At 41.0% G+C, this 13366-nt stretch overlaps 1 protein-coding gene across 1 annotated transcript; it reads left to right on the plus strand.

Moving 5' to 3' along the window:
* Positions 1 to 713: 713 nt before the first annotated feature.
* cnot6a (CCR4-NOT transcription complex, subunit 6a) lies at positions 714 to 13131 on the plus strand. Its single transcript, XM_080854839.1, has 12 exons — positions 714 to 789; positions 2670 to 2791; positions 2927 to 3113; positions 4180 to 4265; positions 4713 to 4814; positions 5470 to 5538; positions 7446 to 7603; positions 7968 to 8122; positions 8253 to 8407; positions 8519 to 8752; positions 8886 to 9088; positions 10064 to 13131. Exons 2-12 carry the CDS (start codon positions 2680 to 2682, stop codon positions 10274 to 10276), a joined length of 1674 nt encoding a protein of 557 aa, XP_080710965.1. The 5' UTR covers positions 714 to 789; positions 2670 to 2679; the 3' UTR covers positions 10277 to 13131.
* The last annotated feature ends 235 nt before the right edge of the window (positions 13132 to 13366 follow it).

Consider the following 13366-nt stretch of genomic DNA (forward strand, 5'->3'; position numbering starts at 1 on the left):
ATAACAGCATTTATCCGAGGTAACTAGTACTTTGTTAAAAGTGTCAGATAAACCTAGCATCTTTGGAGAGTTTGTTCCTCGCTTTTTTTTTTGTCTCACCCACTCTTAAATAAATTAGATTCAGTCAAATGTCGGTTTCATGTGCCCTCTACCGCAGATTGTTTAAATTACACTATAGAAGTTTCTTCTACAAGGGTGAAAATTGAATGAGCTTATTTGCCTCAAAGACGTTTACAACAGTCCTCCGGTGATCTTTGCACCTGTCCTCCAACAAGAGTACAACAGTGCTAAACAATGTGGTAAAGCCCTGGTTTTGAGTGGCATAATTATCTCTCAATCCATGGGGCCAAAATGTTTCTATTCACATAATGTATGACAATTAAGGAAAACGGAGACGTCGGCTGCCAAATCCAATTATACAAATTGTCGAATTAAACTAATAATAGGGGAAACAGATTTACCCTCAATTTAAATATTCCTTGTGATAACTGTCTGTTAAAATATTCTTTTTGACAAGCGACCTATTTTGACGCTTCAAGCACGGCTCATCTGATTTTTTAGCGTAAACACTGTGTAGGCGTTGTGCGCGCAAGGCATCCAATAGCGTTGGTTGTTCCAGGAAGGTTTCAGGACGAGCCAATGGCTATAAGTCTTATTATCAAAGATCGAAAAGCCTGCAGCCGCCATGATTCTTGTTTGCTTTCAGTGAGAAACAACGCATACAAAGTGAAGCAGAAACAAAGGAAACACGCATTCGTCTTTCTGAATCGGGAACTTATGCTTGTTCGGGTAAGAGCACCGTAGGGCACCTTTGTATTACAATGTGACGTTATTGGGTTTATACATGTGTAATGTTTGGTATTGATTCGTTTTAGAGACAATTTTAGGTCCATCGATAATTTAGCTAGCGCAAGAGTTGACGTAAACGAAATATTGCCAGCAAGTGAATGCGGATAGCTAGCTAGCGTGTTCTTTAACACCTCAGCGGATTATGTGGTAACGTTGCATTGATTAGCTGTCGCTTTGTAGTTGCCGCTGTATTTATAATTTAATGATGGGCGAACGTTACGTCCTGAGTTAAATCTTGTTAGCAGGCTATGCGGATTATGATAACATTAGCTGCTGAGCTAACTAGCTATTTAGCTGGGAAGTTAATACGTAGCGAGACATAGCAATATATGGCTTATGGTTAGCGTTACATAATTTAGCTATTGCTAGCTCTGTTACTTGGTAAAGTTGCCTGTTACTGGTGGTGGTTCGTGATTTAATTGCGAAGCTAATGTAATCATACCAATAGCCACGGGACATTGGCAGTTTGTTATTACTAATATCAACTGTTTGGTGGATGACAAAGGTATCTAGTTAAATTAGCATACGAGGATTTTGGCTTCACATAGTCGTTGAACGTCAATGGGACAAGATAATTTGGCACACCAGCCAACTACTAAAGCACACTTAGTAAGACGCATTACTTATATACATCATTCGTTAATGTCAAGTAACGCTGCATACCGTATCTTAATGTGGTGGTTGTTAACTTTTGTAGCCCGTGAACCTCGTTATGTAGGTAAGATACCTAACTAGCCTGTAAGCTAGGTTGGCTACTCATAGCGTATGAAGCCCGAGGTAAGGGGCCACATATTGATATTTGTATTGCCCGATGTTGGTGAACTTAATATAACTCCTTTATTTATGTAAATAGCTAGGTATATAACTGACTGACCTGTATCCCTTTCTAAATGTTGTTGTACAAAAACGTTAGCTAGCTAGCTAGTTCAAACAGACCCACGCCTGTTTTCCTGCAAATGAAACTTCTATTCCTCGAGTAACTGTTAGCTTTTACTAAATATTTCATTCGATTGTGAAAAATGTGTTGCCTTACCAAGCAGCACTGTCTTGGATGTTAAGGCTTATTTGACATGGTGCCCATTGACTCATTAGGGAAGAGAGCGCAATTCATTTTATTGAGAGCTTCTGTCTGGTGGCCCTTTTAATGGCAAAGTAACTGGCTCCCGTCGCTACTACTGCCAGCTAGCTACTCTTTGTTGAACGCTAATTAGCCAGCTAGCTAGCTCACATACTTATTTATGATCATAAGCTATTTAGCACCACAGCATGTTTAAATCAAAAGGCAGAAGAATCCCAGCAGTAACTGTTTTCTATTCTTCATTTGAGGCGGGTCATTGAGAGATGTCCTTAACATTAACCAAGCTCTAAGTTTAGACTCTAATTTTGGTTGATGGCCACTTAATGTTGCCTACCTAACGAATCAATTAGGATTATTCCTAATCAACTAAGATCTTGGGTGTAGTTGAACCTGTATCGAATCCCCTTTGGGCTGTATTTTATTTTTTGCACGGATAATATATGTTAACCTGGTTTATCTTTATTCAAAGAATAGTGGCAGTATACTTTTAGGCCTAAAAATCATTTGCTGTCAGTAATGGTTTGTAACAATTTGTGGATGTATTTGTTTTTTTGAGGGATTACTATAAGAATGTAAACTTGTGTTAACCATCATATTGTAATCTGCTCAGATTTTTCTATTCTGATGGTGAAGACAATGTTTGTAACTGAATGTTGGTGTAGAATCACTCTATACATTCACTTTTACTGGAGAATTGAAGAGAGAAGAAAAGTTCACAACCCTTTGCTGTTTTGTGTACCAGCCTTGCAGGGATGCCCAAGGAGAAATATGATCCCCCAGATCAAAGACGCATGTATACAATAATGTCGAGTGAAGAATCAACAAACGGGAAGAAGTCATACTGGGCCGAATTGGAGATAACTGGTAAGTCACCATGTTGAGTGGATGGTGTGGGGTTTGCCTAAGGATTGCATGTGTGGCTGTTGGCCTTTGGTGGCTTTTGCTAAATGGTTAAGCAGATATCATGTTAAAATGTATGATTTTGTTTGTTGTTCACAGGTAAAGTAAAGAATCTGAGTACATCCTTATGGTCATTGACCCATCTCACAGCACTGTACATCAGCGACAACTCCCTTTCACGCATCCCGCCCGACATTGCCAAACTACACAACCTGGTGTACCTGGATGTGTCGTCTAATAAAATAAGGAGTCTGCCAGCCGAGCTTGGCAACATGGTGTCTCTCAGGTATGCATGCTCTGCTGTCATGACCCTCAAATGTAGTTGATTATAGCTGCTTTCCCACCGAGGCATTTTATCCCAGGGTCAGTCCAACCTGGAGCCAGCCCCCCCCTGGTGAGTCACCCAGCACTCAATCGAGTTAGTACCCTCATCTTTAATAGTGAGCAAACTTATGTTTGGATACACGATTAAACACTGGGTCTAGTCAGCCCATGGTGAGAGAATACTGCAGTCTTTCTGGTGTACAAAGTAAAAATGTTCGAATTGTGAGTGATGTGAAGCATATGTACCCAAACCGTTGAATGTTGTGCATCTACAGTCTGTCTCACTGTGGATTGAAACATTTCAACCATGATCCCCAGCACAGTTGTCCTCACCCTGGTTTGATGAAGGTTAAGTGAATCAGCATGTCTGTCCATCCCAGGGTGAAACAGTGTGAAAACCCTTAACTTGCATTGAGAGGATCTCATGGGAACTTGAAAAATTAGGAAACCGGGCAAAGCATGCAGTCTTATGATCTTGTCGGTTGGTTACATTTGCTTCAGCAATTTCATTTTCAATATGATGCTTGTATCATTGGTAGATAAGTGTCCATTTTTATTGAATAGTAAACACAGCCTGTGTGTAGTCGGCAAACAGTCTAACATCCAGAGTGACTCTTAGATGTTTTTTTTTTTTTAAATGTACGTGCAAGATGATTGGCACACTAACAAGTTGATCGTAAATCAGTGAGGGCCTTCATGGTTCCTGACTGTGGTGACATTGATTGCATTAAATTACCAGATGAAATTCAAGCATGACAACAATAAAACATTTGGGTATAATATTTGACATTTAATGTTTTCCCTAGTTTTGTGGGCAGTCATGCTTTTGGAGACTGATCATGTGATTCATATTACTGTTTGTTCAAACTTCACTTATGTTTTTTATAGCCAAATGTGAAGCATAGTATAATCAGATGCAGGTTTTAGATTCCAACAGCCCTTGACTTGATTGCATTTAATAATTCAGGTTTTTTTTGGGTGAAAGCTCTTGTGCTCCCTCGTTTCAATTTGTGATACCCCCCCCCCAGGGAACTGCTTTTGAATAACAACCAGTTGCGGGTTCTACCATTTGAACTTGGGAAGCTGTTTCAGTTGCACACACTGGGCTTGAAAGGTTAGTCTTCATTTCTTTTGGGTACTGTACACTAATCTAAATTCAAACACACAGTTCAAACACCCCGATTCTCCTGTGGATTAAGAGATATTTTAGGGATATCAGTTATTAGCCATTGTTTCTGGTACTCTGGCATTGTATAAGTTTCTTTGTTCAGTCTTCTCTCCCAGGGACACTGGAAATATTTTTTATTGATTTTTAAATGCACTCTCCTAGTAATATCAACAGTAGAATACAGTAGAACAGTTTATTTTGTATTGTGGTGAAAACATTAGCAGAGACATGAAGCAACTATTTATGGTTCTCAGGCTGAGGAGCATTAAATGATTTGCTTCTGGGTAAACTCAAAGTAGGAAGATGTTGTTATGGTGAATTCTATTTACATATAACAACATTAAGTAAATGATGTCAAGAGAATTGAGCTTGTGTTCAACTGTGTATGTGCAGGGAACCCACTTGCACAAGAAATCTTAAACCTGTACCAGGAACCCGATGGAACACGCCGGCTTTTGAACTACCTGCTGGACCAGCTTGCAGGCACTAAACGTGGTGAGTTGCTTAGCCTTGCTATTCAGTCCTTGTGTAGCATGTGAAGGCTCATGTTTCTGATAAATAGTTTTTCTGAAGAGAGCGGGGTTGTTGTTGTTGTTGTTTTTTGTCTTAAAAAAAGGATGGCTGAAATTTGACCATCTGTAACCCCTTGTTGTTCATTATAGACTCATTAGATATTACACCTGAGGATCAGATATCTGAGTTCTGCTGACGTACCACTAAACCTTACATTCCCAAAATGTTAGTTTTTCTTTAGTTTACACTCTCTGTGTTTCTTTTTTGCTTTGTGTTTTCTCTTTTATTTTCCCTTCACCTAGAGACAGGTAGGGTTGTGACTTCTACAGGTGTAGGAGGGTGTGTGGGAGGGGGGCTGGGGGTGGGGGGTTACTGTAAATTGTCAAATTTGGAAAAATGTGAGCATTGTTCAGTATCTCTTTAATGTCCTCATTTTGTATTGTCGATGCTCAATAAACACTTGTATAGAAATAAAATAAAAAACATGGCTTTTTAAGCCGTGGTATATCTGGGGGGGGGGAAATCCAATGGCCCCAGTGGCCCTGTGATGGTCACAGTCCGCGTTGCTCTTCTGACACGGTCTGTGAGGGTGTGTGCTGCTGTGGCTGTGAGTTTTTGTTCCCCCTCTTCCCCTCAGTGTCCGCTGAGCCGCCACCTCAACGCTCCTGGATACCTCTGCAGGACCCAGATAGGACAAGACCAACAGGTACCACTCGTCATTTCAATAGTCATTTGGTTAGGAAATGGGCTGGTCAATAAATATAAACAAGTGTCAGATAATGACTTCATTTAATATCTTGGTGAAATTGTTAACCTCCAGGAGTCTGGCTTGATTCTGGCACTTTTGTGGTTATGACATGCTTTGATATTTTTCGAAAAAACACTGGATGTGTAATCACGGCGATAAACTGTTTTGGTCACTTGAGGTGATTCTCACTCTTCGTATCTCTGTCTGTCTTGGGTATGTTATAGGCATAAAGGCTCTTAAATCGCACCATTCATATGAACAAATTAATGACCCTCTAACATTTATGACCTTATTGTTTTATCAAAGGTATCAAGGCTAATGGCCTTGAACCATATATATGGAGAGGGGGCTGTTTACACTCCTCCCCATCCCCAAACAAAACGGTTTGTTGTCTTTTGGAGGAGAAACTAGGACAATTGATCGATAACATTTTTTTTTTTTTAATGAAGAAATCTCCACTAATTGGAGTATACACTATATACCCACATGCAAGTGTACATTTTTACTAAGACAGTAACACTACCTATTGCACACAAAAAACGCAAGGTTTGGTTGTGGTTTATATGCAGGTGGTGTATTACTAATCGTCTCCACACCACTAGCAAGTATGTGTCGCAAAAACCTGTTGGCCTGTGCTACAACACGCAAATCTCCTATATCAAACTTAGTCTAGTCCTCCTCTGATAGTAGTTCATCAAATTGTAACCAAATCTCCTATATCAAACTTACTCTAGTCCAGTCCTCCTCAGATAGTAGTTCATCAAATTGTAACCAAATCTCCTATATCAAACTTACTCTAGTCTAGTCCTCCTCAGATAGTAGTTCATCAAATTGTAACCAAATCTCCTATATCAAACTTACTCTAGTCCAGTCCTCCTCAGATAGTAGTTCATCAAATTGTAACCAAATCTCCTATATCAAACTTACTCTAGTCCAGTCCTCCTCAGATAGTAGTTCATCAAATTGTAACCAAATCTCCTATATCAAACTTACTCTAGTCCAGTCCTCCTCAGATAGTAGTTCATCAAATTGTAACCAAATCTCCTATATCAAACTTACTCTAGTCCAGTCCTCCTCAGATAGTAGTTCATCAAATTGTAACCAAATCTCCTATATCAAACTTACTCTAGTCTAGTCCTCCTCAGATAGTAATTCATCAAATTGTAACTCCATATTCCACTGTGCCTCCTTGTTCTTGGAATTTACAAGCTTGTTTAGAATACTTCCAATTATTACGAGAATACTCCAGTTGTCTATATACACACATATGAAGGAGTAGACATGTATGACGTATCCTTAGATGGAATTCCATACTACTATCTACATCTAGGTTTACTTGACATTGAGTTTATTTCCGGTACTTTTTTAAAATAATAAATGTATTTGTCTCTGTATTAATAGTAGGGAAAGCCTTTAAGGTTTGTGGACTTATTACCGTGTTGGTGTGATGTGGGGCAAACATGGGATTCCAGATTAGACAAAACAAATTTTTCTCTTCTTTAGCGGTGACACAGCTGACTTGAACACCTTTTGACAGATACCCTTTCGTTCATAAATTCAAAGTAACTGCCCATTTGAACTAAGATTCATGGCCGTCATTGCTCAGTGCTCCACCCAAACTCATACTATATAAAAGCATTAATAGATGTTTATATTAACATTTGTTTTATTAACCTTTTTGATTTCCTGCTTTCCTCTGCAGCCCTGTTCTCCTATATCAAACTTAGTCTAGTCCTCCTCCGATAGTAGTTCATCAAATTGTAACCAAATCTCCTATATAAACTCATACTATATAAAAGCATTAATAGATGTTTATATTAACATTTGTTTTATTAACCTTTTTGATTTCCTGCTTTCCTCTGCAGCCCTGTTCTCAGTGATGTGCTACAATGTGCTCTGTGACAAGTACGCCACACGCCAGCTCTATGGCTACTGTCCCCCGTGGGCTCTCAACTGGGAGTACAGGAAGAAGTCCATCATGCTGGAGATCATGAATTGCAGTGCGGACGTCATCAGCTTACAGGCAAGCTCAAATTGATGGTCCCATTCCGTTTTGGCTCCGACTGTGTGTGAGTTTGGACTGTGGCAATTAACCCAGACACTGGCCTTATTCAGAAACCATGTCTCATCACATGTTGCTGAACAAATGGAGTGATATTATAAATGATTTGCTGACTAAATGTAAATGTGCCGGGTCAGTTGAAACTTCAATTTGTCAATAGTAATGAAGGTGAACTATTAGCACCGGTGGAGGTGCTGCAGGCCTAAAGCCGAACAGGTGTTACCAGCTACCTGTTCCCACCAATTGTAGGTGAACTATTAGAAAGGATGCTGGTGAAGCAGCCTCATGTTGATCTTCTGTCACTTTATTGTATTGTTATGAACAGGAAGTGGAGACTGAGCAGTACTACAACTACTTCCTGCCGGAGCTGAAGGAGCAGGGATATGAGGGCTTCTTCAGTCCAAAGTCACGAGCTAGGACCATGTCGGAGTGTGACCGTAAGCATGTGGATGGCTGTGCGATATTTTACAAAACCGACAAGTGAGTGCAGATGCAGTTCACCGAATCTTTTTGAGGGATCTCAAGTGTTTTAGCTAAATCAATAGCTCTGGTCTTTTAGGGCCTGTTTTCTGATTAAAAAGAATCTCCCCCCACCCGTCAATGCTTTTAGGTTCAGTTTGGTCCAGAAACACACCGTGGAGTTCAACCAGCTGGCCATGGCCAACTCTGAAGGCTCAGAGGTCATGATCAATCGAGTGATGACCAAGGACAACATTGGCGTGGCGGTTCTTCTGGAGGTTCGCAAAGAAATGATGGAACAGTCGGGTAAGAAGTGGCCTCGCTGCAACACTCTTTTGTTCTGCCTGATGGCTATTGATATGTTCAGTGGCAGGTAGAACGGCAACATCCTTCTAAAACAACTTCCCACTCTCTTAGCTGGCAAACCTCTGCATGGCATTGAGAAACAGCTCCTCCTGGTGGCCAATGCCCACATGCATTGGGACCCGGAGTACTCGGATGTGAAGCTGGTGCAAACCATGATGTTCCTGTCTGAGGTGAAGAACATCGTGGACAAGGCCACGCGCAGTCTCAAGCTCTCCTCCGTCTCCGGGGAAATCAACGCCATTCCCCTGGTCCTGTGTGCCGACCTGAACTCCCTGCCCGACTCCGGTGAGTTAAACTGTGTCCCAAGCCGAGAAGTCTCTTTGAAATATTTACAGCGAGTTTGTACTTTTGTACTCTTGTCTAGCATAGTTTGCTGCACGACGAATGCGCAGCCTTACTAAGTTTCTGTGTTTTGTAGGAGTGGTTGAGTACCTTAGCACAGGTGGGGTGGACAGCACACACAAGGACTTCAAGGAGCTGCGCTACATCGACTGCTTGGCAAACTTCAACTGTAATGGCAAGAACGGCACGTCCAACGGCAGGATCACCCATGGCTTCAAGTTGAAGAGTGCCTATGAGGATGGTCTGATGCCTTACACCAACTACACATTGGACTTCAAGGTGAGACCCATACCTCATGCAACACTGGCTCAGTAAAGAAATATTATTCGCTTACATGCAACTTGGTCAGTGTGCAGTTGAATATAACCGACTTGGGATGTAAGGGTCTTAAAGGCACCCAGTGCAACTTTATGTAAACATTCAATGAAACATAAACATTCAATTTCTAGTCTTTTTTACACGTAGTTAGTTTCAATAACTCCATACCATTACATATCGACATTCAAGGAGCAAAGATGAGACATCGTTGTGTGGTGAGAACTGATAGAAAATCGTAAACAACAACAATCGCCGGTGGGGAGAAGCCATTTTTCCATTGACTGGAAGCCTGCTTTATTTATTGTAGGTTAAAAAAAATAAAGAAAATGGCGGCGATTGTTGTTGTTATCGATTTTCTATCAGTTCTCACCACACAACGACGTCTCATCTTTGCTGCTTGAATGTCGGTATGTAATGGTATGGAGTTATTGAAACTGACTACGTGTAAAAAAGACTAGAAATTGAATGTTTATTTTTAAGCCTCGAAAGTTGCACTGGGTGCCTTTAATATTCAATGATTCCGTCTTCATAGTGAACTCGCCATAGTTTTAGAGCAATGCAGTAGAATGTCTTAGGAAAGGCTTGTTGGCACTGGAAGCTTAAGTTGATCGTGTGGAAATTAATTTTCATGAAAATGTCAGGTCAGCTGTGAGTCACACCACTTGTGGCAGCTTTCTGTGAATTTCTTAGAACTAGCAACAGTAACTAAGAAACCCTTTGTATTGATGTTTTGTTCCATTTAAATACATTTTTATTCCTCTTAAGTCATGGGTCTGAGATCTTTTTAAGTCCAAAAAGTATAGATACAGTCTTCAACACTAGTTTCAGGCCAACATTATTCCACTTGACAAGGCCTTTCATAAAATTGGCATTGAGATTTTTTTGACTGATTTTCAGTTGGCCTGTGTGTTGAACCTGTTTGCTGTGTCTTTGCAGGGCATCATCGACTACATCTTCCACTCTCAGCCTCTGCTCAACGTCTTGGGTGTCTTGGGTCCTCTCGATACCCAGTGGCTCAATGAGAACAATATCAGCGGCTGTCCTCACCCCCACGTCCCCTCTGATCATTTCTCGCTGTTTGCACAACTTGAGTTGATTCTTCCCTACCCGCCCTCAGTCAATGGAATCCACCTGCCTGGACGCAGGTAGTTCTCCGAGCCACCAGAGGGAGCCAAACCACACTGGGCCTCTTCCTTTGCCACTGGCCAGGGTTGCAGACATCTGAATCTTGTAAGAGCGGTGTGGTATGGCTAACTCGTAGTTCCCAATGGATTTTAACTGAAATGGACGCTAAGGTCAATCTTTTCTGTATCACCTTTTTTCTGGGGCACAATTTTAAAAAGAAATGTTCTATACTTTTCACACTGTATGTAAATGTAGGGGTCCTGAGTATTCTGTGTAAGTTTACTTACAGAAATCGAAGCTTTTTAAAAGAAAAAAACCATAAGGCAATACCTTAAGTCACATGCAGGGCTTTTCGTAACTACAGTGTCACAACCTACCTGATAACATATGAGGTGTTTTGGAACATGCCATCCCAAGGCCAGTTAAGACCATGCAGCTACTTTAAAGGGGGGACCAGAAGCCAGCCGTGTGACCCGAGTTAAACAATAACCTTAACCTTCTTTGTCACGTCCAGTCAAACCTTCTCCCACACACACACACACACACACACACACACACACACTTATCCATTTTTAAAGTTCATCTGTAGTGTACTAGGCCCAACGGCGCTGGACCTGTTTCTGCCGTACACGCTGGTGCTGAGCCCAACATCTTGGGTGCTACAGGCCTTATGAGAGCAGCCGCTCACTATTTTAATTGGAGTAGTGGCCCAGAATTTAGTAAACGGGGTTCATAAAGTCACTGTTTTTGCTGTTCACTTGAGTTTGCTTCTATGATCTGCTTTTTGTCTCTTTAAAAAAAAAGAAAGAAAAAAGAAAATGCTTTTTTGTCTGATTTTTAAATCCTTCTCTCCTTCTGTCTTATTGAAGAACTCTCCATCATGCTAAAAATCATGCCCTTGGTTGATGTCTTTTACGCTTTGTCCCTAGCTGTTTTTTATGATTATCTGGATGTACTGCCACTGACCTGTCCCCCAGCCCTGCCACAGCCCACTCCCCCAACTCAGGCGAATCTCTTCTTTTGAAGATGTGTTTTTTTTTTTTTTTTTTTGGTCTTCTGTAGCTACTTCTAGATCTCAGCTGTACCCTCCCTTTCCGTATAGTGCCATCCTATGCATTCTACCATAAGGCCAAGTGTAAAGCTCCCAGTCCATCTGCTGCTGTCAAAACCTTTTCAGAGGCTGAGAGGCACTCAAATGGACGTCTTTTTTTTTGGGGGGTTGTTGTCCATGTGTTTTGACAACCTTTTTGCTTTGGAAAAAAATAGTTTTTGCATCACCATAGTGGCACAATAGTAGAAACCCACCCTTAAAATCTGATTCATAGCAATTGTTCTCATTAATCTCTCTTTGTCTCTCCCTCAAACCTGATCAGATTATTTTAAAAGTAAACAGATTGACAAGCACTTAATGCAGATCACTGGTGCAGCTACTCAGTGTTTTTATTTTAGAAGTTGTGTGTGTTTTGCCACAAAGCAAAAGCAAACTGAATGATTTCTTTCCCACCGAGTTCTTTAAAATGGTGAGGGGGGGGCACTCCTGTCCCTCTCTGGTGTCTCTTTTTTTTTTCTTCTTTTGTTCTCCACCCCCCCCCCCCCCCCCTCCCCCTCCCTTTTCTGTTTTAGCTTCATTTCGATACGACATGTCTGGTTATTATATTGACTCTCTGGTGGTGTTGTGGTAGCAGAAAGATTTTTGTAAAGTGTGAATAAATTATGTATCTTGTTTCCTTTCTTTGACATGAATTGTGTTGATGTGTGCATCATGATTGATATATATATACTAGTCAAAGTGTTTTTTCTTTTCATTATGCTCATTGTTTTGTTACACTCAAACCAAATTTTTTTTTTTGTAAAGTTGTTGGCACACTGAATATTAGACTTATATGGTCGCTAACTAGACTCGAAATATTTAAAGGAAAGTTTCACTGAGAGCATAGAGTAAAGTCACCAAGAAATTCTCGTTATCGCCAAAATATTGCGTCGGCACCAAGTTTGTGGTCGTTTTGTGTTGTCTTTGATGCACCCACGTCATGCTAAAAGAAAAGGAAAAAAAAAAACTAGGACGGGAAGTCACAGTAGAAGAACATCTGTTTATTAACCCATACACTTTCTTTGCGCTGTCTGGTGGTATAACGTGGGGCATCTCTGAGTGTCCTAGTAGGGTTTGGACCCAGCTGTTCTGTCTCTGCTTTGCAGCGGAGCGGTGCGGAGTGCAGTCTGTGTCACTGACAGGCAGGGGCCCCTGAACCACTGACACGCTTGACCTCTCGGAACACACTAGCTCTATGCAGTGTTCTCGCTTCTCAGTATAATCAGTTTATCTAGCCCTTCCTTTTCCAGCTTCAGGTGTAATCAAGTGCAGCGAATGTGGTTATTTGAAATAATTTGGAGTAGGTTCATCATGTCAGCATCCCGGAAACCTTGCAATAATAATCATTTTCAAAAATCAAAATAATTTCCCGAGATGTAACCGACTCATTTCTGTTCGATCCGGCACCAGCTTTTGGCCACTGATCTTTTTTCCTCTTAATACGCCATTTGACTGTCTGACTTTTTGTTTCTCTGTTAGTAGAGGTAGGGCGTGCAATGGTACAGATAGTCAGCTGAAAGTCAGTAACTCCATAAGTAATGTCACTATATAATGCACTGGACCAACTCTTGTTTACCATTTGTGGAATACCAGCAAAACACTTGCACAATGTTTTGAAAGAATGTTACATAAATATATATAAAAGTATATAGATATAAAAAAAAAACATGGCAGCTGTTTTTAAATTGAATATTTGGAATTGTAAAGAGACCTTATGGTAAACAAGGCATTTTCAATCTGTTACCCTCCAGTTTTTCTTGGTAGTGATGTGTTTATAACAGGGTCAGCTTGTTTCCTCTACTCCTCTGTATTCTTTTCCTACTCTTGGTCAAATAAATTCTATATGTTTCAGCTCCTGCTGTCCTCGTTTGCTTGGTCTTGCCTACTGTGAAAGCCGGTCTCTCGTGTTCTAGTCTCGCATGAGATCCCAGTCCTCCAGCTGCTCGAGGTTGCTGTGCCCTCTTGAGTGGGTTGGGATCGGCAGCTCACTGGCTACTGCAGACATGGAGGTGACCAGCAGGGGG

Source organism: Sprattus sprattus (assembly GCF_963457725.1).
Source record: "Sprattus sprattus genome assembly, chromosome: 1".
NCBI lineage: Eukaryota > Metazoa > Chordata > Actinopteri > Clupeiformes > Clupeidae > Sprattus > Sprattus sprattus.

Bases quoted from the DNA above. Each gene is read 5' to 3' on its own strand.
- cnot6a (XM_080854839.1), top strand. From the start codon at position 2,680: ATGCCCAAGGAGAAATATGATCCCCCAGATCAAAGACGCATGTATACA. The intron at 4,815-5,469 runs GTGAGTTGCTTA...TCTTCCCCTCAG, and splicing joins GCTTGCAGGCACTAAACGTG to TGTCCGCTGAGCCGCCACCT. The intron at 5,539-7,445 runs GTACCACTCGTC...TTTCCTCTGCAG, and splicing joins AGATAGGACAAGACCAACAG to CCCTGTTCTCAGTGATGTGC.